Here is a 24,132-nt window from a genome sequence, read left to right on the forward strand (position 1 = left end):
TATTTGTCAAGAAGAAAGGACGTCGATTCCATTGAAAATTTATCTGGTGTTATTTATTTAATTAAATGTAAATGTTGTAATAAAGCTTATATAGGTGAAACTCGCAGGAGATTAAAAACTAGAATTGCTGAACACAAAAGAGATTATGAAGTTGGGAATTTTAACACAGGTTTGTCGCAACATTCTTGGAATTTCAATCATTACTTTGATTTTGATTTTAAACGCATTAAAATATTAGCTACAAAAAAAATACTTATCAACGACGTATTATTGAGTCTATTTTTATAAACAAATATCGTAAAATTTCAGTTAATTTACAGACTGAAATTATAAATATCAATCAAATTTATCAGAGTATTATAAAATAATGTTTTTAATATCAATCATCTCTATATGTTTATATGTGTATATGTATGTATGCTATATGTGTGTATATGTGTATGCATATGTATGGATGTGTACATATGCACATTATTTAAATTTTTAAAACTTTTTTTAAATATCTTATTTCAAATTTAAACTCATTTACGCGCTTCCATATCAGTGGTTTTCAGTGGAAACTTGCCTATCACATCATCGTTCATTACGTATTCTTCATGTATTTCTGAAACTGTCAATTTCTGTTCGTCCGTCCTAACCTACGCCAATTTTGTTTTCTTGTACAATTTTAAAAAATGTAGTTGTAATCGATTGAAGTCTCGAAAAAAAAATTTTGTTTGAAACTTCAAAAAATGACTAAATTTTAATTAATTTTCTTAAAACAATTGACTGAAATGTTGCTTTTTTTTACTGAAAATTGATCTGTTTGACTATTTTAAACTATCATCAACTCAGGTAACAATGTATTTAAATCTACGTAATTATCCATCATATTTGTTCGTACTAAAGTTACTAATTTTTAATATAATTATTTAGGTTTAAGAACCTTTGAAAAAGGTACGCATGTGTACCGAAACATCAGGAAGTTTCGAAAGGAGTTTTTTCTATTAAATAAATATCTGAGTTTCGAAGAACATGTTTTTTTGACTCATATTTATTTTTTCGATTTACGATTGGACCGTAAGACATAAATAATTTGAAATCTACGATTTGAAATCAAAGTATTTTCATTATTCAATTTCCTTTCCCCCCACTCTTTGCCTATACATACACCCGAAGCACCCTCCGAAAAAAAATTAACCCCCCGCCTCCCGAAAAATCCTGGCTACACTACTGGTACAGTATACAATAGTGCATTCAGTAATAAGGTACCCGGAAATTCTTATATAGCAGATTAATCAGTACTGAAATAATTTCGACGATTTTGGACGGCATATTCGATCCGCTATGTTGAATTTTTAAAAACAGATAATGGATTCGTAATCGGCGACCTAAAAAAAAACTCTGTAAACCGAATTTCATAGTAATTAAACAATTTTCGAAATTTTTGCCGCCATATTAGATCCGCCATCTTGAATTTGTGAAAACTGATAATGGATTCGTAATCAGCGACCCAAAAAACCCCTGTATACTGAGTTTCATAGAAATGGCTCAATTTTCGACATTTTTGGCCACCATATTGGATCCACCATCTTGAATTTGTGAAAACTGATTACAGATTCGTAACCAGTGACCCATAAAACCCCCCTGTACGCAATTCGATAAACATTCAACCTCAGAAATTTTTTAAAATAAAATAAGAAAAATACTCAAATAAGCAAAAAAATTTCGGCTTTAAGCCGCCATATTGAATGCTGCCATCTTGAATTTGAAAAAATCTATACATGGATTTTAAAGGCTAGTTTCCATAGACGCAAAAAATCCACAAATTATGAAAATCCAATATAGTGGACACAAATAATTTAAAATGTTTGGGCCTTGATAAAATTGATGTGAATTCGGTTTTTGGGATCGCTGAATTCAAATCTGACGTTATTTTCAAAATTCAAAATGGCAAATCGAATATGGCTAATTATTTATACATTTGGGAGTATTATATTAAAAATGAAGGTCAATAGGTTGATATTTACTTCATCAATTTGTATTACAATTTGTAGTAAAAACTTTTAATTCACAACGTAAAAACAAAGAAATTAAAAGAACATGTAATGATAAAATGTATGGTAAAAAACACAATTCTACACAATTTTTTTTTTTTAATACATTCTTAATCATGTCTTTTTCATCATAGATCATTATCATCAATGCTAATATATAAATTTGCACAGCTTTGGAAATAATTTCAGGATACATTCATGACTTTGAGGTACAAATTAAGAAAAGTTTCGTAGTTCCAAAAGGCTTAAAACTAAGTCAAGCAGTAAAAATTGATTACTTTCCGAGTAGTTCCATAAGTGTTTACAACGATTATGATAGCTATAATAAAACTTTTTTCATTGAAAATTCTGTAACTTTCGAGTGTTTAGAAAAAATATCAATGCCAGAATTTTTTGGTATCACCCAAGAAAAGAAAAAACATTTGCAAAATTTAGTGCATTTTCTTAGTGAGAAAGAAAATTCTTTTCTTAATTATTATTTGATTGCAATGAATACAAAACCGATGAAGCAGAGTAAAGAAAAAGGGATCTTGTTTTATCTATATTTTTTAAAGCTGTGCGACTGTATTCTAAAAGTATTTACAAAGCTGTACAAACGTATGTAATAAGATTGATAATACTGCTTTATGATGAGAAAAAAGTCATTTACAGTGTATTCAAATCAAATGAATATTTTTTTGTAGAGATGTGCTTTTTACACATAAGCTTTATCATTACATGTTCCTTTAAACTCTTCCTTTTTACGTTGAGAATTAAAAGTTCGATAAAATAAGAATGATTTTAACTGGAAACTGATACAGCAAATACCAACCCATTGATTAAAATTTTTATTATAATAATCCCAAATATATAAAGAATTAGCCGAACTTGCTAATTTTTGCCAATTTTGACATTTATATTGGAATTTTCTAAAGTTAAGTATATTTATTGTTATGATTAAGTTAAATGAACAATTTGATCAAACAACTGTATCTGTGAGAAGCGCACAAATCTAGGGAACATTTCCATGCAAAAATTAACTGGATTTGTCACTTATTAACAGAAAAACGACAAGCTGATTGTTGCGTTGTAAATCGATTTTTTCTCTTCGATCGACGCGTTGAGTGCGTCGTCCCCTCTCTACTGCCTAGTGAGCCGACACGGCCCGAGCACAGAGGCAGTTTTGCTATCCGGTGCCTGAATTCTTATTCTGAGTAATATTTCCAACAAAAAAAGTGGAGTAGAACAACAGAGGAGACCACAATTAAAAACGCACTAAAACTCTAGCTCACTTTCATCGAAAAACTACCAGTTTATGAGTTATGGGCCAAAAACGAAGCGCGCGAATATATTTAGTGCCATACGCTGAAACACCCCCCCAAAAACGCACCAAAATGAACTGAAGCTTGCCCTTTAAAATTTGGTTGACCCCTAGAAAAATTATTATCAAATTTCTTATTACAAAATCTAATTGAAATTATCTATTAGCGAAGACCCAGGCCATTTTTGTTGATCAATTTAACACAACGATTATTATTTAAGAAATATATTAAAAATCTACTATTCTGAAGTTCTCTATAACTACGGATTTCAAACTGTTGCAAAACATTATAAACAAACAAAGAGTACGGTCAAAAACCGAAAACACCTTTTAAATCGTCTTCGAAACACCTCAATGCCACTTTTTAAACCCTTTTTTTAATAAGTACATCAGTCTTTAAACTTTTGCAACTTTTACCAATAAAAATTGTAATGGAAAACCATCTTTATATACATAATCAAAATATACATATAAAAACCTTTAAAGGACTTTTTAATTATTTTGAAAAAACAAATATTCAAACAAGTAAAATTTTATTCACATTTTTTAACTTTTTACTACAATTTCCATACTTATGCAAACATACGATGCTAGAACAGACACAGTAGCAACAAAACTGTCTTCTCTTCTCTGAACTTGCAAAGTAACAAAACAATGTATGTTAATAATTTGTATACCTCATTAATTATTAATTAATATATAAAAAATGTTGCAATTTTGGAGAAGACAGTTTTGTTGCTACCGAACCTGTTATAGTATCGTATGTTTGTATAGGCTTAGAAGCTATTAAAATAAGGTTAAAAAAATGTTAATGACATTTTATTTCTTCACAAAATTTTATTTTAAAATGAATAAGCACTCTCTTAGAGATTTTCATTGTACACTTAAAAGTTTGTGTGGAATCAGGATATTTGTTTATAACAGTTACGGAACTTCAACAAGTGATGTTATTGTTTCAAAAAGGTTAAATGAAAAAGTCGCTTGCTGTAATAAAGTTTTAGCAAAAATTCGAATCATGTTTTATTTTTTACACAAATTTAGATCGATGCATTTTATCATCTTTACTAGGTTTAATATATTACCACTAAATTTATCCATTCTAATGCTCTTGTTATTGTCTTTAAAGGACATTATTGTATAAACATTCTTGAAAAGAAATCATTTAAATTAATTTATTTCTAAATATGAAATACGTCAAATTCATTTCATAATAAAAACCGGAGTTTAAAAATCAAAAACTGGATATTACTTGATACTACTACCCTCATGCACATTAGAAAGAATTCTCAAGCTGTTGGGTACCGCCATTTTTCCGCAGACAGAATCAAATCTGCGAAATGTCTAGAATAAGAATATCAAGGAAGAATATCAAGTCTATATTGTTATTTGTTAAAAAGTTTCTTCGCAATATATTACATAAAGGCCCCAAAAATGGCAAAACAGACTTTCTGTTGTTGAAAAAAAAATATTTCTCTTGTTTGTGGTCCAATTAAAGAAGATATGTGTTTTCAATCTGCAGGCTTTACTCTATAAGACTCTAAAGTAGATTTCGGATCTTCTCATAAATTATACGCTACCCTCGGAAGTTTTCAGTACGATCAGCGAAAGTACTATCAAAAATCACTACTGACTTTGAAAGGTGACTACTCGTTCAAAAATGAAGCGAGAAACTTTTTTATAAAACCGCAGAAAAGCTTGTTAAATTATACGTCAAATCACCCTTAATAGGTATATTTTCTACCTTTTGAAGAGAATATGCTGCGTAGTTTTTTTTTTGAGCCAATAAAACTTTCAAAATCTTTAACAGTTCTCGAGATACGACTAAAAATGTCCAAACGTGACTGCGCCGAATTTCAGTCGCTTTAGCAGAGAGTCTGTTAGACATTTATTGTCATATCTTGGGAACCCCTGAATATTTTTTAAGTTTTATTGGCTTACAATTGAAGGTCAGTTAAATAAGATCAGTTAAAAAGCAAAATCTAAGAAATTCTCGGGGACCACCGCTCTCGTGGTCGACAGCAGTAATCGCCGACTGAAACTTAAAATTAGAGGCGTAGACATTTTTAGTCGTATCTCGAGAACCCCTAAACATTTTTTAAAGTTTATGTGCTCGAATCAAAGATAAGACTTCAAAGACTAATTGGTATAAATGAGATATTTTTCTACAACTTTACTAGATCGTGTCACAAGTTGAAGTCGAGGTACAATTTCGAGAAATTCTTGAATTTTTTTTCAACTTCTCGCGCAGTATATTCTCTCTAAAAAGTCAAAAATATCTCTATTAGTGCTCAACTGACACGTAATTTAATAAGCCTTTTAACATTTCTTTTAAAAACTGATTTTGTTAACTGATTTTTAATAGTACTTTCGCTGATCGTACCGACAATTTCTGAAGTTAGTGCATGTATTTTGCATATGAAGATACACTTTGGACACATTCTTTGCGGAAGCCAATTTCAAAATAAAAATGTTGATATGTTCCTTCGAAAACCGTATTTAGCTTCTAATTCACAGACTCCTATCCCTAACCAATGATATTTTTCCTTAGATAGAGGGGTATGTGGTGTGCATTTCCCGGTGGTACATAATAGGTTAAGCATCCAGTTACTTCAATATATGGTAATTATCAACTTTGCAATGCAAAGTTTACTTAGTTCGAATTCCGCCGTTAATTTGAAATGACCTTCATGCAAAAATAAGTTCTTCACCCTTGGGTAACCTGATTTGAAACTTTCGAATCAATACACGCAAATAACTTCTAAACTACGATTGACAGACTTGGCTCCTCTTTGGCGAACACATGAATAAATTTTAATTTATGCACTTTTTTGTCAATGACGTTTAAGAGGCATTATTCACTTCGGAAATCATTTAAAATACCGCAATCCCAAGATTATTGAAAATTAGAGTTCACAATCTAAGGATTCTAAATCTCTCACTAGGCTCTTGGGAATCATAAGATCTCTTAAGGATCCGCTATCATTTTCAAAATTTGCCAAGATTTCTAACGCACTTCTGAGATCATAGGCGAAATTACAACTATTTTTAAACTATTTTTTAGTTCAATAAATCGCTGCGATATTAGTCATTTTTAAAAAACTCTGTAAATCGTAAAACTGACATCCGCGATTATACTAAGTCTCAATCTTTAAATTCTTGATTCAGCAGTCAATTTGAACAAGATTTCCGAAGTGAATAAACAGCCCCTCGGATTTTTACCTTGCCACATGTAGGACAAGCTAAAGACTTTGCGCCCCCGTTGAAGTTCTCTTTTCTTAATTCTCTAGTAGATTCTGTTTCAGAAATGCAGGGTAAGGAACTTATTGGCAACTTAGTCATCGTATCCAATTGATGGAGTTGTTTATGATTTTGGTACGATTCTATACTGGGGAAGAATCTGAAAACATTAATTCCTATTAATTATTCGAAGATTTTGAATTCTTTCTTAAATTCAATCGCGTATAAATCAGCTGAGTAACTTTTCTCCTGATCGCAAAAATCTGTGATAATTATTGATCTACGCTTGGTTATTCCTACTATAGAGCCATAGAATGTGTTTTTCAATCTCTTCGCTATGTGAACAGTTTGATCATTTTTGACAATAACCAACACTTCTGTAAAATCGTGTGTGCTTCAACCAATTAATCATTTAACGAATCACAAACGAAAGCGATTAAATCAGCCAAAATAGTTAAACTAATATAGTGAGTAGAAATGGCTAAAATAAATAAGCGGCCAAAACAAATAATTTCTTAAATAATTAATCACCTGAAGTGCGGAAACGATTAATAATTTTACAAACTGTCAGGTAACCTATAGGTTATAATGTGATGCAATACTAAGACGAAAAAAACCTTGCATAGTACCAAAAGGTTTAATTTGTTTATAATATAAGGTTGAATCAAGCACAAATGGAGTGATGCAAAACAAATAAGAATGATCTTTACATAGATGGTTGTGCCGCCACCGAACACCTTGCTTTAACGCTGCGCCGTCACTGACTAGAATTCTGTACGTCAGCAGGTTAGTTCGCCTACGTGATCTAAGGAACTAAGTTGTTAATATGCAAATTTAATCGAATTGACGTAAAAACAAAATTCAAAATTTGAAGAGTCTAATTTGGGAATCCAAACCGAGGTCGATTAAAAAAAACTCGTAAATCCGAATAAATTACAGTTCAGAATGTCCAAATGGAAGCGAATTTACGTATTAACTTAGTGCTTGGAAATAGAAATAGTTTACAATAAACACAGAAATGATGCGAAATTATGTCCAAACTAAAACTAGTTAAAAATTAAATCGGAAACTCGAACGAATTACAGTTTATAATACCACAATTGAAACGTATTGAGATAGGAACTTAATTCGCGATTTGAAATGTTCAATTTAGAAATCGGAACTGTAATCAATTCAAAATGAACTTAGAAATCTAGATAGATTTTCTATTTAAAAAATGTTTTCAATCTATTATAACACTTTTAGTTTAAAATTGAGTTTTCATTATATTCCATCAAATCATTAATTTTTAACTTCCCAAGTACAAGTTTAGATGTATTTCCTTGCAAAAAAGGCACAGATTTCGAATTCCAGACTGATACTTTGCTGATGTAAGAATTTAAAACAAAATTCATTCTTAACTTTTTATTCACATTGAGTATCCCGTCTAACAATTAACCTCTGACGAGGAAAACCATCCCATCTCACGAAAAACGAAGCGTTGAAGAACAAAGCGCGGCAGGCGAAAAAAATGTCTTGGGTCAAACCTGCCCTTACCTGAAAAGTGGGCGAAAAGTTTACCGAGCACTGGTTTAATGTAGGGTATTTATAAAAAAAAATATTAAGTTTTTTTGAATAATAATAGTGGATTTTGAAAGGAACCGATTTAAATAAATATTTTATGTTGGGAACCGATCTTTTGTTTCTACTTATTATTTTGGTATTTTCCTATCTGTATGTCAAAAAAATACTAAACACTTACGTCACGCCGCCCCTTAGAAACGAAGATGGAGTCAGTCAGAAGTTTTTCGGCGCAAACATCTATCTTTAGATTAGTAATGCCCAGCCTAGGGAAATGCCCCCCAGGAACACATGTTCAGCGTCCACCACTATTTCGAATGAAGACTGAGGGTGGTGGTAGACGCGTGGCTAGATGTTCTCCTCTCCGACCCAAGCAGCACCATACTTTCTTTCAGCACACTTACATTTATTTTCAAATAATGTGATTCAAAGAATAAGTGTTCAAGGTATTTATTTATTTTACATTATTCAATATTTTAATATTGCAGTTGTGATCGACTGATACTTTTGAAAGTTTAAGAATATATTAACATGATGGTCAAGGTAGAAAGATAAGTTATATAAATGAAATATATCTATATATAGACGATCCCTGTAACAAGGGTTTCTACTGAAACCCTTGTGAGGTGCCTAGAACGGTGACTCTGGGATACCGTGCGACCTCTTAAAGTACGCGGCCTTTCCTTGCATGCGGGGATCTACAAGGATGAACAAACCCCTTTGCCTAGCTTCTCGTGGGAACAAGAATGGCAACACCAAACATAGTTGTAGTAAGTGCGGTTCAAAACAAAAGAACGCGCAGGGCTCCCAATTATGGATCGGCCAAAAATGCAGCATTTGGCTCGTATTTTCACCTCATATTTAAAGTCGGAAGAGCCGATTCCAGGGTGGTTGCTGGAAGGGCGTACAATACTCTTGCCGAAAATAGGCAACTTAGCTGACTTTAAGAACTACAGGCCAATAACTTGTTTGAACACACTATATACGATATTCACAGCTATCCTAAATTATAGAATTGTTCGGGCAATTGAACCTGTGTGGCAAGAAATGTATGAACAACGAGGCTCAAAAAAAGGCTTGCAATCCCGGTAGTACTCTATTCATTTGGAGTGGTTCCATGGACGAAGCACGAACTCAGATCCCTTGATATCGGGAAAAGAAAGGTTATGAATATTAACAAAAGCATGCATCTTAAGTCTTCTGTTCCGCCAATGTACATCTCACGCCGTCAAAGTAGTCGCGGAACATTGAGTCTTGAATGTCTTCACAACAGGATTATTCTGGATACAGCACATAGAGTTGCAAATGGAAGAGACCCTCTTCTTAAAATGGTCAGAAAGCACGAAGAAGTGGGAAAAGGAGCGTTTCTGTACAAAGCAGCGGAGGAGGCTGCTGAAACACTCGGACTTAACTTCAGTATTAGGGGTGAGCAAAATGCATCACATCTTATCTATCTCGAGTACTCACTCCTGAAAGCCCGGATTGAGAAAGCACAAGAGAAAAACTTTCGTGAGCAGCTCCTCGATAAATATATAATATATAAGTTAGATAGGCACACATAATGGACACATATAAGGTAATATTTATTTTTAGTAGAACATATCTGAATTTATTGATACTGAATAGGATTCAGATTTTATAATTATATTTTATTTCTATAACGTACATTCTACCTTTTGCATGATGTTTATAAATTGCTATACTGCAAAAAGTATCACCTAAAATTTCTGTACATCATATGTATACACAATGTAAAAAACGGTGATAATAAAATATTGAATAATGTACATTTGTAGAAAAAAGAAAAACTTTGTACAATTCTCTTTTTAATTACATTTATTGTCAATAAATTTAAAAATACTATAATAAAATAATTAAAACTCTAGTCAATATTGCAAATTTATATTGAAAAGTTAGTCGCCTCAAGCACCCTGTCAGATATTTCGTATCTGTGGTGCTGCTTGGGTCGGAGAGGAGACCATTAGGCACGCGTCTACCACCACTCTCGCTCTCCAGCTGAAATAGTTGTAAGCGCAAAACATCTGTTCCTGGCGAGAATTTCCCCAGACTGGGCATGTCTGTTTTAGATCTTATACATGAAACTATGGTGACGTTGCAGATTTTGCAACTCACAAAAAGGCGATTTTTCTACGGCGATTTGATAAAGTTAATATTCAATAGGCACTTCGAGAATCACAAGATGTCCCATAGCTTGTTTCCAGATCTTATTTAATTAAAGTTTTGGCTGATTCCTTTGTTTTCTATTTTTTTGTACAATTTTCTTGAAGTTTATCAACGTTGTGGGAATACCGAAGTACTTTGATTGCCAAGGAAACGTCCAAGGACTTCTTAGATACGATGCTTCGACTTAGAATCTACAGCGGGCGAATTCAAATTCTGCCATCCAGTATCAGCAGTCATTGCTGCCAACCTTACAACTGACCCTTCCCCGGAAATCATCGCAGAGATGCTATCAGAATTTTGGTTGACGTCTGGAGGCGTTCCAAAATGATTGATTTCAACATACCACCTGCATTCTACTTTGATTTTTCTCGTTGGAAAGGATTCATGGTCGACCTCTAGCATCGCTAACGAAACCTATATGGCTATGGCTCTGATTACAAGTTTCAGAAGTAATTGCTTCGACGCTAGACTCGTGCGACGATGAGCGAGAATAAAATTTGTCTTCCGAAGACTTTTTATAGGATTTTATAGTTTTATGCGTCAATTGTTCTTCTTATATGGAAAATTGGCATTTGGCGATAATCAGCGACAAAAAATTCAAAAATGGTGATGAATCCCAAGTCTAGAAATGAGTGTCTACTCCGGCACACTTCCTCTTTCCGTTCGAGATTTCCGAAACGCCTACTTGCCGATTAGTTTTTGAATAGTGGTCGTTGATTGTATTCATCGGATCGCAGTAAAACCGTTTCCCGGAAGTTCTTTGCGTGGATAACCCGATCGTCGATCGGAGAATCGCTCAAGGAAATTTGAGAAAAGGAAAAGCTCGTGGAGCATCTGAGAATTGAGCTTTTAATTTTAAGTTACTAGAATCGTTTGAAGAGGTTGTCCGGATCAAACTTAGACTTGTATGTAAAATATTCAAACAAATGTTCAAATCATTCAAGTTATAAAATGCTTGAGTTATTCATAAAGTAGGAAACCTTTTGCGATCGTACCATCCCCTCTACCGTATTTTGCTATTCTAAGATAGCTAGCATTTTTACCGATAAACTACTTTCAAAAATTACCTTGCGTTACGTCATCTCTAAGTTATCGTACATTATGTTGTTTGGAGTAATATTAAGATTTATCTTATGTTCCGATGACTTACGTTCTGACCCAAGAAAGGTCTGGCGCCCTGGAAAAAGTAAGTAGGATTTTCTTCCTACTCGAACTTTTGATTTGCAGTGCCGAAGGAGTATTATAAGAAAGTTCGAAAATATATAATGTTACACTATAATATAGAGATTTGCATAAAGTGTTTTCATTAATTTTTGAATACATGAAAATCATGCATTTTTAATTCTCAATATCCTCTGGCGTCGAAGATACTGTGCGAATACTTATGTCAAGATCAAACCTTGTATTCCAATTGTGACACGTTTTCACATATCCAATCGAGTTGAAACGTAGCAAATTGTATTGTCCATGACATGTATTGTCCATGACAATACAAAAGTTGATCTCCTTACCCATTTCCCTCGATGGTTATATTGTAATTTCATACAATTATACGTATCTAACTGACTTGTAACTTCCCATGAATGCGTATTTATGACCTTATATCCCCCCTATCCTAATTGCATCTGGATTCCTCCCTATCCGCGAATCCTGGAATTTCGAATGCCTAAAAACCGGAGATAAAATATGTAATTCAAAATAAATTCAAATCAAATTTGCTATAATGGTACATTGTGCAGCAGGTGTAGTACGTGCATATGTATAGCCGAGCGTAATTTTTGCAGGACGAACCGGTAACAAATCCTGTAAACAAGCGAAGCGTATAAAGACGTACTAACCGTTATGCACATGATACTTTATGCAACAAATGTCTGTTATGGGCGTTTCGAGGAAATTCGATTTAAGCGACCCAGAAGGGAATTCTAGTGGAGACGCGAGATCCATGACGCACCATCTCGTGGAACACGAAGGCGATTCTAGTCAAATCGCCATATTGCACGCGGCGCACACTACACTTTGACCAAATGCCACGTGGGAAATTCGGTTTCCGAGGCCGTTGAGAGTGGTCGGAGATATCAATTTCAAGGTTGCATAGAGGAAATCGAGTGTAGAGCGAGTGGGTACAAATGGTAATTTTCAACCAAACAATTACATTTTCAACTACAGATGCAATAGTTAAATTTTCAATTTGAAAAAAGATGATAAAGCAGTTACAGAATTTTTCGCAAAACTGATGTATGGTAATGAACACTGCTCAAACCATTTATCAAATTAAAATAACCAAAACAAATGATTCACCCTTTTTTTCTTTTCTCCACAGCATAAAAACGGTATACATGCCACTGCATTTTTATGAGATTTTTTTCTGGAATCCCTAAACTCGTTCTTCCTGTCTCCCTGCTGACAATTTAGTTTGGTGTATTCCTTTCCAACCCCAGTGTCCACTTTACATACCTCTCCTGTATTCCATTTACCTCCTCACTTACCTACCAACCCCACACCTCCACACCGTAAAATAAGACACTCATCACTAACGAATCAAACAATTTCATTCTCCTTACAAAATCATCTGCGCACAACTTCTTCTCTCTTACATGACCATTACCCCATTCCTTCGAAACAGGAAGCCCAGGTACACAAACTCTTTCATCTCCTGTACCGCTTTTCCCTTCCGCTTCCGCTCCCTTCCCCTATCTCACCCACCTCCCTTCCTGAACACTATAACCTTCGACTTGTTCGCATTTAACTCTAGCCTATTTTTTTTTAAGTATCTTCTCAACCTCTTCATCATCTCCTTTAAAGCCTCTTCGCTCTTTGCCAGCAGCACTATGTCATCTGCATATGCTAGTGACCATATTCTGACTCCTACTACCCTAACACCTCTTACCACTCCGGCCACTAGCTTACTTTCCATTACTGCGATCAAAATTGCAAAAAGCGTTGGGCTAAGTGGGCACCCTTGCCTCAACCCCCTATCCATCCAGAATCCCTCAGAGATTCCGTCCCATCCTCTCATTCTATCTTTCGTCTCCTCATATACCTAGAGAGTTAAGGATTATGAACGGTCAAAGTTACAATAGTAATGTAATCAAATATTTGCAGATATAGAACACTATCGGATCAATCAAGTAACACGAACTGATCGATTGAAGTAAGATTTAGATTGTTCGCCATGTAAAATGCAAGCCGATTGTTAATCTAACTTCGTATGCCCTGCAATTGCGCAATTTATCGCGTACCAGTAGCAGTACGTGAACAGTTGCAAACATAGATTATAACAAACAGAGGTTTTCTATAAACACTATATTTCGACTCTCAGAACCTCAAAACATATTTCTATGATGTTTTTTCGGAATCCAAAAAATATATCATCACAAAGCTTCCTCTATGAGGAAGCGATAAATCAAAATCGTTTTTAGATTATAAGTTAAATAGCCATAATTTAATGAAGGTAAATACCTCATAACAATACGAGAATGATCCTTTTTCTGTTTAAAAACTTTTACAAACGGAAATCTTTTTCATATCTTAAATGTTTTTTAAATTGTATATGAATAATTTTTACAAAAAGTGGATTTAAAAAAAAAAAAAACTTTTAGTACAAATTAGTGAAATTGATTTTTTGGTGATAATAATTTTGTTCCAGGGCACGTTTATAACACGATCTTACAATGGGCCGATACAATTAAATAGAGATTTGACATGGAAGTAACATTTTTCTATAAAAATGACTCCTGCGGATCAAATATGCAAGCTAACAATTATTATTTTTTTAAATTAATGAATTTTACTTTCAAACATTTAGACGTAAGTATTTGTATATTTTAACAAAAACGAATTTTATAACAATATAAAAATCTAAAAGCAAAACCAAACTATTTTGTTTATGCTTGAAGTATATAATTATTATAATCTATGTTTGCAACTGATCACGTACTGCTACTGGTATGCGATAAGTTGCGCAGTTGAAGGACATACTAAGGTAGATTAACAATCGGCTTGCATTTCACATGGGAACAATCTAAATCTTACTTCATTAGATCAGCTGGCGTTCCTTGTTTGATCCGATAGTGTTCTATATCTGCAACTATTTCATTACAGCATTATTCTAACTTTGACCGTTCATCATCAGAACAGCTCATATTGAACTTACGAATATTACGTGTTCTACATAAGGCACTGCTCCATGACAATACTTAATGAATCGATGTAGTTCGGCATTGATATAGCGTCGGTTCTATACCTAAACATATAAAATTATGAGTTAAATGAAGAGATTCAGTTCTACTTTTTTACCTACAGAGTTCTAATTTATGCGAAGCGTATTAGTCCAAGATATTATGGAACTAATATAGTCGCATATTTTTTTCAGAAAAGTTGGTGGGGTTCGATACGTGGGACTCAGGAGGCGAAGCACCCCTAGTCAGAAGAAAGGTTTTACGAACAAAATAAAGAAAAAGTAATTTAATCATTATCACAAAAAGTACCTTCACCTTCTCTGTCAGGGTCACTATCAGGGATAACCCAAGTTTCTTTCTTGTTCATTCATTGCCCTAGCCATTTTTTTTCAGAGTGAATGATTGCATTGAATTTTGAATAATTAAATTTGCTTCAAATTTACTGAAAAGACTTAGCTGTACATTAAATATGTGCGTGATTTGCTAAGTTTTCTTTAATATTCAGTTAAGTCTATGTAGTAAATTTCAAGTAAATGCAAGTCGAAAGTTTACGATTCAAATTCTGCACTCTTGCGTCTGTAGTTTCCAGCGCCGTCCAACGGTCCTTTCTGACCCATGTCGCGATTCCCCGACACGTATAAAATAAAACAAGTTTCTGGTTCACAAGGCTTTACCGATAACTGTGTATCTCTCCTAATATTCTTCATTCAAGCAAAACACTTTAACCTTTGCAATGACCGGTTTGTCAAACAAAAGTATCTCATTGACGTTAAAGTTAATTTTTACGTCCATAACTTTTCCATATTTAGGTGATTTTGGGGAAAGGAGTATGTATTGACTTTTGATACAATATACTAAGGTTATGAAACTGTAATTGGAACTTGGCTAGTAGACATACATATGGTTCACCTGTGAAAAGTTTAGAAATAATGTGTTAATAATAATAATAATAATAATAATAATGGCTTTAGAGCCTCGGTGGCTCAGTTGGTTAGACACTCGGACTTCACCTCAGAGGTCCGGGGTTTGATCCCTGAGCCGGTACCTCTGGGAATTTTTCAATGTACCTTTACCGAGGTACTGGTGGTTCGGAACCCACCTTAAGTTGTAGGTCCCCACATCGTGTACTTGACTGCAACCCAGTCCGTCAATGATGGGGTAAAACTAGGCTTTGTCCAATATGTCTGGGCAGACTGCTCTCATCAGATCACTTGATTGCATTATAAAAATGCGTCTGTGATTGATGATATATACCGGGACAGCCTCGTGCAAAAATGATCAAATAAAAATCCATCTCTAACCAAAAATGCCTTCGACATGTTGGGCAGTATAAGCCTGTGACAACATATCGCCACAGAAATGTTTTTATAATAATTAATTCGGACTAGATAATTGCAGAACAATGCATTTAATCAGAGGGCTCAGAGAAAATATAAGCACAGACATAATAATGTAGCGGGCATTATACGTCAACAACTTGCCCTAAACCTAGGACTCTTAAAAGAATGGATGCCCTTCTATAGATACATTTCAATGCCCGTTTTAGAAAGCGAAGATTACATCTTATATTGGGATGTTACTAACCAAACGGATCATTACATCCGGGCCAATCGACCTGACATCGTGATGCGAGAAAAAAAGGTGGGAGAGTCTACATCATCGACATTGCTTGTCCGCTTAACCGAAATTTGCAGTCAACCTATATAACCAAGATCCAAAAGTATAGCAAGTTAAGGCATGAAGTAAAGACCATATGGAGGAATGTGAATCATGCATCTATTTATCCCATTGTGATTTCGGGTACAGGCAATATGCACGCAAGATGCACTGAACATCTTGAACATTTAGGAGTCAGTAGGGTATTGGCAACAGCACAGAAGGCGATTTTATTAAACACCCGTCGCATTATAAGAAACTATCTTGACCATCAGGAAGCGAACAACTAAAACCCGTGGAGTGGAAGATGGTAGATCTAAGAAAGCATCCAGAGGTGACTATCGTCCCCTCCAACGTTCGTGGCCGCTCGTAATTGCATGCCTACAACATCATCGCAGGAGGTTTCAAGCATACTATTAAATTATTTCAATTAACTTATAAAATTATAATCTCATCAGTAACTTGACTTAGTCCGAAAATGAATTAAGTCCGGAAATGGATTAAGAGGAACATCAAAACCCATAGAAATCATGGCGAGTCTTTTGAGTATTTCGAAACGCGTGTCGCTTCCCGACTTTTGTCAAGGCGCGCCTCGAGTCACAGCATGCGGGACGGAGGCAAACTGTGTCTGCTGAGGATGCTTTGTCCAGCGTTAGCACTTTGCGGCCGAACACCTAAACCGAAATACCGTTGGGAGCATTAAGTCGGATACCACAATAAAAGAAGAATTGTAGCGTATCTATTATGAAAATACGAAGTTTCAAACCAAAAGAGAAAAAGGATAAAAATACAGGACGAAGTTTCCTGCAAAATACCCTCACATAAAAAAAGTCGCGCTTAATCAATAATAATCTACACATTTCAGAAGACCCAGCAATGAAGATCTAACAATCGGTTGATTTGGCGTGGAGAACGCCGATAATGAACATCAGCTACAGAAAACTGCACCGCAACATCAAGCAGCAGCAAATCATATTCTTGAGTAACCTAACGATGATCCAGCACCACCACATCTTTCAGAGGCATATAAACTAATTCAACCAAAGGAAAAAGCAGACGTTCAGCAACTGAGAAGGCGATTAAGATGGACATACTATAAAAATACATACTATAAAAATACTAAAAAAACAACATGGAAGCAAAGTAAGACGCAAATTGAGTCGATTGACTCAATATAAGAAAGAAAATAGGACCAGAAAATTGATACACAGTTACTAAACTCATCCATCCTCAGAACGGCCAATAATCAAATGGACGCAAAATCCTGATGGAGTCGGATTCTTATTTTTTTTAGGAGTTTGCATAAATCTTTGATTTATGTCAAATTATGAGTTTTAGTGTAACTGATCTTCTTCTAATGCAATTTAAGCATGAAGTAAATCGAGGTAAAATATAACATATGGAGGAATGTATGGCACGGCATTTTTGTGCATGAGTTAATCTTCTTGTGGGAACGTTTATACATTGGGTTGTATCTGTATGTATCGACAGCTAATTTCCAGATGTACCGGCTCAAGGAATGATCGCCGGACCTCCAACGTGAAATTCAAACGTCTATCCGATTTGACTACTCAGACTCTTATTACTTTTATTATACTACATTATTGTATGATCAAATAACGAGAGAGCCTCACTCTTAAGCTTTTTGCATCATGGATATAAAAATTAACGGGACGGAGCACAAAACTCTAGATTGGCTGGCAGTAATCGAGCTACTAGTAGTAGCGCTGAGAGTCTGCCGAGGAAGTAGGGAGAGCATGCTTGGTTGCATCATAATATGCCAAAGACCATTTCAGGCCATGAGTTCGATTTTGTGCACACCTTTCTATAAGACTCGATCTTATTCTTTAAATCAATTTTTCCCCCATTTCCACAGAAGGTTTACTTCCAGAGTTTATCAAAAAAGATGTTCAGATTTATGAAAATGCCTAATTCAAATTTAAGGGATAAACTAAACTTAAAATATTGAATTATTGATAATTAGGATAACATAAATGCCACGAACGAATAGACGTATTTTTTTAGAATTTCAGAACTCTAAATTTAAGTTTTTTGTTTTCAATTATAGTTACATGAACGCCATGGTTTAATAGTTTAATTTTCCTATTAACATTGATTCATAATTGAAGATTATTGAATATACTTCAAGATGTGAAAATTTTCTGAATACCTTACACAATAGTAAAATTGCCACATATCCACTTACGAATGATAAACACTTACAGGAGTTTTGAGGGATCGGTCAGGTAGACGTTTACTTTTAATTCTAAAATAATTTCTCCATTAATTTAATTCTTGCAGACCATTTTTCAATTTCACTTAAAAATTCTTTCTGAATATTAATTGAGAATATTTTTACACTACCTGTTACAAGGTGGACACCAAGTATTCGTACCAATCTCAATATCCTTTGCAACATGGTCACGAAGTCTGTGATGCCTCAGCATTTCCCAACTAACGAATTCACGATCGCATTGATGGCACTCGGTAACTGATTCATCAAAATCTAACGTGATTTTCAGGTGATCGGTCCCATCGTGCTTCGCTAAATCCTCCACAGTATAAAAGACACGTGAACACTTTCTACACGTGTACCTTCGCGGACAAAACACTTGCATGTGTTTTATGAGACTTTCTTTTGTTCTAAATCAAAAATAAAAGCTAAAGAAATATTGAACGCTGAATAATGTACAACTTTATCACAGCAGATAAGCAATACGAAATATTAAACCATGATTTACTTAATATTTATTACATTGCGAATAGAAAATTATACCTGTAGTAATTATTACAGGGAGCACACCACCATTTAGAACTAAGTCCATATTGGCTTTTTAGTTCTTGGCTGTCGTTCAAACTTATAGTGCCCTTAAGTACTTGCTCCAATATACTAGTTCGCGGCTTTTCTCCTTTGTAAAGATTTGACTCTTCGTTTTCGTCATAAGATTTTCTGTGATCATTCGCAAGAACATATGGTATTTCTAAGCTTAAATTTGCAAAAATTCTTTCGTTTGAGGTATCCGTATCAGTAGAGGTTCTAAGAACTGTCTCTGATGGTTCTTCCTTAATTTGTACTTCGCAAGGTAGTTCTGGCAGAGGCTCCCTTGAGTGATTCGATTGAACAATCTCAGGCATTTTGACTGAAGGTGTCGTATTTTCTATTGACAGTATTGCAGGCAATGGAACTAGAGGGGGAGGCGCTCTGCATTTTTGTTTGCAGAGCTGTACCTGAAACATACGCACATTTTAACGGACTTACATTACAGGTGTCATGAACAACTATTATTTTAAGCCGATAAAACTTTTAAAATCTCAAGAGCATAACATGATATTCTCGTGCGCGGTGAAGATTATCGCTGATGGGTCTGTGGACTCAGTTCCGGAAAGATCGAGCCCAGCTTTTTTTATCCCATAGTACAATTTAAGATATTGTCTCCCTCAGCAAGAAAACATTTCAGTTAAGTCGGGAAGAATTCAGGCCATATTTTTGGCCATACATTATATGCTGAGGAATAACATGTAAATATCCTGTAAATATTAATCCAGTAGATAGAAAAACAAAGAAAACCTTCTAAGGGGGGCCTTCGCTATCCACATCTTATTACCAGATTCAAACGCACCAATGTTCGTACGGTTACTCACTTTATTAAGATGGGTTCGAACTCGTCTACGGAATGTGATTGTGGTGCCTAGGTGAACGGTTTGCCTCACCTCTTTCTCGGTTGTCCTCTTCGAACGGAGATTTGTCCCTTTGTGTTTGGTGTTTTATCTAAGCGATTCCCAGGTTTTCCCCTGAACGGGTCACTTTAAACATTTTGTTCGATACCGATGAGAATCTAATACGTGAGATGGGGAGTTTTTTTAGTAATGAAATAGTATATTCTGATGCTACAGCGCGAAGATGCTCGCGAAGTAGATGATTCACGACGAGTGTGGCAATCACAAGAGTCGTTAATCACCTACGCGCACATGCAATTTATTGAAACACCTCTCTTGAGAAGTACCTTCTCAAAATGGTAAAATTTAAGGATGAGGCGGCATAGGAAAAACACCCTAATAGAAAGTTTCATATTGGTCCTCAAGTAAATAACAGCTGACATTCGTACGAAAGTTAGGTCTGCTGATCCGTCAACACTGAGCTTCGTAAACATAATGTTCGATGGCGCTACTTGACTAAGTTATCATGTGATCAGCAAGAAGGAGTCAAGACCGCGGAGGCATTATAGTGCTCTTTCCATTCTCTTTTTGCGTCCGCCAGCTGTTTGCGAAAGATTAGCTATTGTCAGAGTCCTGCCGCGAATGTGCATGCTGTTTTGTGATTTGCCATCCATATTGTGCGAATATCCTACGCATTTTTCTTCGCAAACTCGAACCAGTTTGCAAATAATATCTCCCAGAAAATGCGTGAATCGGGCACTCTGCGCTGGTTGCGCAGCAACGAGAAGTCGAACTTCGCACGCAGGTATTTCAAAAATATAATACTGTAAATCTTTATTTATTTTTTTAATCAAATGATATAACTTTAGGCTGCCTAAACTGTCTGCTATTTTTGCTTCTTTGGGCTTGGGAGAATTTCCTATCCCTGCATACTATTGGCAATGGCCGTGCTTTTGAACTGTACTTTAGTGCTCGTGTAACGTGTGGAGAAACTAATTGATACCTAACCTATCTCTGTATGTTAGGTCAGCCCAAGCCCCGTGCTAATTAAAGCTAAAAGTATGCCAGCTTACTAAGAAATGCTTGGTGAAAATAAGAAGTGATACTTTCCAATAGATCTACTGAGATTTTCTTCGTTTTTTGCCGGAAAAATAACGTTAAATAATTTTAGCATCTAATAAGGAAGAATAAACTATAACATAACATTATTCTATTTTTACCCAAAAAATACTTAATTCGCAGAATTTCTGAAAATAAAACCAAGAATCTAAGGACCAAATTTGGGCAACCACCGAAAATACTTCATATAGATATTAATGCGGAGTTAATTACTTATTTTCTATGCAAAACGCTCAAAAGATAATTTGATTCCTATTTCCTTGCATCTTTTATCAGAAAAATTTAAAGAATTTGTTCACAATAGTTAAAAATGTTTATTTTAATAGCACAACAAATAATAATAACAATATTTAAATGTTCACTACTTAATTTATTTAAATAGTTTTTAATTTCCCGCCATTTTCATTTTCTTTGATTGCATTTATTTCCAAATTCGTACAATACTTTGTGATTTATTTTTCCTCAATCGATACTAAAACTATTTAACTTTATTCTTTCGGGGAAAAAACCAAGAAAAGTATAGTAGAACTATTGAAAAATATCACTTTTCTCATTTACACCATGCATTACATAGCAAGTCGCTCCAATAGGTAAAGCAAGAAGCCACAAAAAACTAGAAGCTCCACGAGGAAAAATCGGTTCGATCTGCTCTCCGAAATCTTTTCTTCAAGACCAAATTTATGAATTGATTAATGAACTATCAGTATACATTCTCCCATTTTTCCTCTTACCATTCTCATATTCTGCACTTTCTGTTCTTATTCTCCCAGTATATCCCATCCTTTTTACCTCGTCTCTCCGCATCTCAAGCAACCTAAGTTCTCTATCAGTGATTTTACTGTGGGCCCTCTGAGGTATTGCGACTGTGTTAGGGCAACGCACTGATTATTCGCAGTTGGCGCACAATTGAAAATGGATATTGAAAATAATTCTTATAATTAAAATCAATAATTATTATAAAATGTAAAAGAATACTTATCAAATGTACTGATTTAAATGTTGTTGTGAGAAATAAGTTATTCTTTGGAATTCAATGAAATAAACTGTCATTAAGAAAATATATGTGTCATAAATTTTTTGCTTGCCTATTCTCTAAAGATATATACATATTTTATATATATTCGAGGGCATTTTATAGTAATTATTTGCACATTTATTTTTATGACAAATCATAGGGGCATATTTGATGTCTCCTTGGCAGCTAACGAAGCAGACTGGGGCAAAAGCAAATAATCCTTTGCTCTTCAGGATTTTCGAGTCAGGATCGATTTTGTAAATAAATTTCTGAAAGCCTCAATATCTATATTTAATACAGCTTCATTGTAAAGAGTAAAACAGTCGTGAGTTTGAGGTTCTTCTTAACTTAATCGGATGCATGGTCTATGGGCGATCAATATATCCGTGACGACAAACACGAATCTGAAAGAATTAAATCGAGAGCTTGAATCTTTTTCGATATATCGATTTTTTCAGTTAAATTGAATAATCGAATAATGCATATCTCACCCTTACCCCTTTTAAGTCACCTCAGTACCTATTGTAGTCAAAAAAGGCGAATAGGTGACCTTTTTTCGAAAATAGGCGGCAAATAGGTGATTAAAAAAATGTTAAATAAGACCAACGAACATGTAATTCAATGCTGATTATCCCTTTATTAGTCAAACTAATCAGAACTTTGCTTTTATACTCTTATGATTATTGTTCAATGTTTATGCTTATAAATATTAATTTTGCCAGATCCGGAATAGACAGAGAAGAATCGTTAGAACTAATAATAAGTTCAAGTTTTATTTTAAGTATAGAATACTTGAAAGACTAAGACAATTGTTTAGAACTACACAGAACTACACATTTTTATGTTGTTAATTTAAAATATTCTAAATTTATTGCTATCCAAAACTGCCTTGCTTCTAAAGTATTTGACTACCTACTCCCAAATTTATACAACAACAAGAAAAACGTTTAGTCCACTCTTTAAAATAAAATAAAAAAATAGGTCCAAATTTAAAAAAAAATCTATTTTTTATGAATATTTGATTTATATTATTAAATAAATAATTCAAATGGATTTTAGTATACTTTAATCGAAATTTGAGAAAAAGACCCACATTTTATCTAGGGTTTGATTGTTCATATCTATGTTTCATATTGCAGTATAAGAAATTGACAAAAGGTACTTTTTTATGAACATATTTTTAAAAAATTTTCTCGAAAATTTTTGCGTGTCATTTGACCTGCGCCGAAGAAAGGGGGCTTACTCTAAAAAATCGAAATAAAGGTTTTTACACATTTCGATAGTTTTTAAGCTGCTCTTTTTAATGAAGCCATCGGGGAAAAAATCCGAACGTTATTATTGCTAATAATGGAGTTGTTAGGTACCCGAGAAATCTTCCCGTCTCATCTACACCCCGTCCGTGAGCTGCGTCTACCACCTATCTCTTTCCGTGAGAATGTAGTGGTAAGTGGAGAGGGAAGATTTATATATATATATATTGTTCGATTCGGTTTTGATTCCTCTAGAATCAAACTGAAGGGCCTATGACAAAGCCACCGAACGCGTCCTCGGGTTGCGGATAGAGGGTCCCTGTACCAAGGGTTTCTGCAGAATATGGTTACAAAAATAAATAGGCAGTCGCGGACAATTGTCCAGGGGTGGTCCCGAAGGAATTAACCCCCAAGCGGAGGTGTGAAAACCGTGCCGAAAGCTGAATGGCACCTGGGTAAGGTGTCTAGAACGGTGACTCTGGGATACCGGGCGACCTCTCAGGGTACGCAGCCTTATCCTTGCATGCGGGACTCTACAAGGATGGACGAACCCCTTTCCCTAGCTTCTCGTGAGAACAACAATGACAACACCAAACATAGTTGTAGTAAATGCGGTTCAAAACAACAGAACGCGCAGGGCTCCCGACAATGGGTCGGCCAACAATGTTGACCAATCTAGAGCTGGGGGAGCCAATGAAAATGGATTCAATGCGATGGATCGGCGGGATCTCATGACCTTTGGGTGGACGGAGCAACTGAATCACGACTTGCTAGACTGCTACGATGCGAGTGTGGCCCGTGAACGGGGTTACATGGCACGGCTGCAGGCTCTGTGGTGCGAGAAACACCCTGAGCTATCGCACTTTTCGCAGCAACGTCAGCGAAACCATGCTGAACTACTCCGTAAAAGGGGCTATGTAAGCGGAACGCCTACTCTACC

The 24,132-nt window shown here is 34.9% G+C and overlaps 1 protein-coding gene across 9 annotated transcripts in view; it reads right to left on the bottom strand.

Moving 5' to 3' along the window:
• The window catches only part of LOC117178320 (zinc finger protein Xfin-like), an 80,965-nt gene that overhangs the window by 45,133 nt on the left and 11,700 nt on the right, over positions 1–24,132 (bottom strand). For 8 of the 9 annotated variants that reach the window (XM_033369723.1, XM_033369718.1, XM_033369720.1 and 5 more), the window contains 3 exons: positions 18,928–19,379; positions 18,516–18,794; positions 6,556–6,733 (listed from right to left, as the gene is read on the bottom strand). In XM_033369723.1, the coding sequence (XP_033225614.1) occupies positions 6,556–6,733; positions 18,516–18,794; positions 18,928–19,379 (909 nt within the window). Of the gene's footprint in view, positions 1–6,555; positions 6,734–18,515; positions 18,795–18,927; positions 19,380–21,658; positions 21,716–24,132 lie in introns of those variants that run through there. The other variant, XM_033369724.1, reaches the window with a different exon arrangement.

This window comes from Belonocnema kinseyi, chromosome 8 (genome assembly GCF_010883055.1).
Source record: "Belonocnema kinseyi isolate 2016_QV_RU_SX_M_011 chromosome 8, B_treatae_v1, whole genome shotgun sequence".
Classification (NCBI taxonomy): Eukaryota; Metazoa; Arthropoda; class Insecta; order Hymenoptera; family Cynipidae; genus Belonocnema; species Belonocnema kinseyi.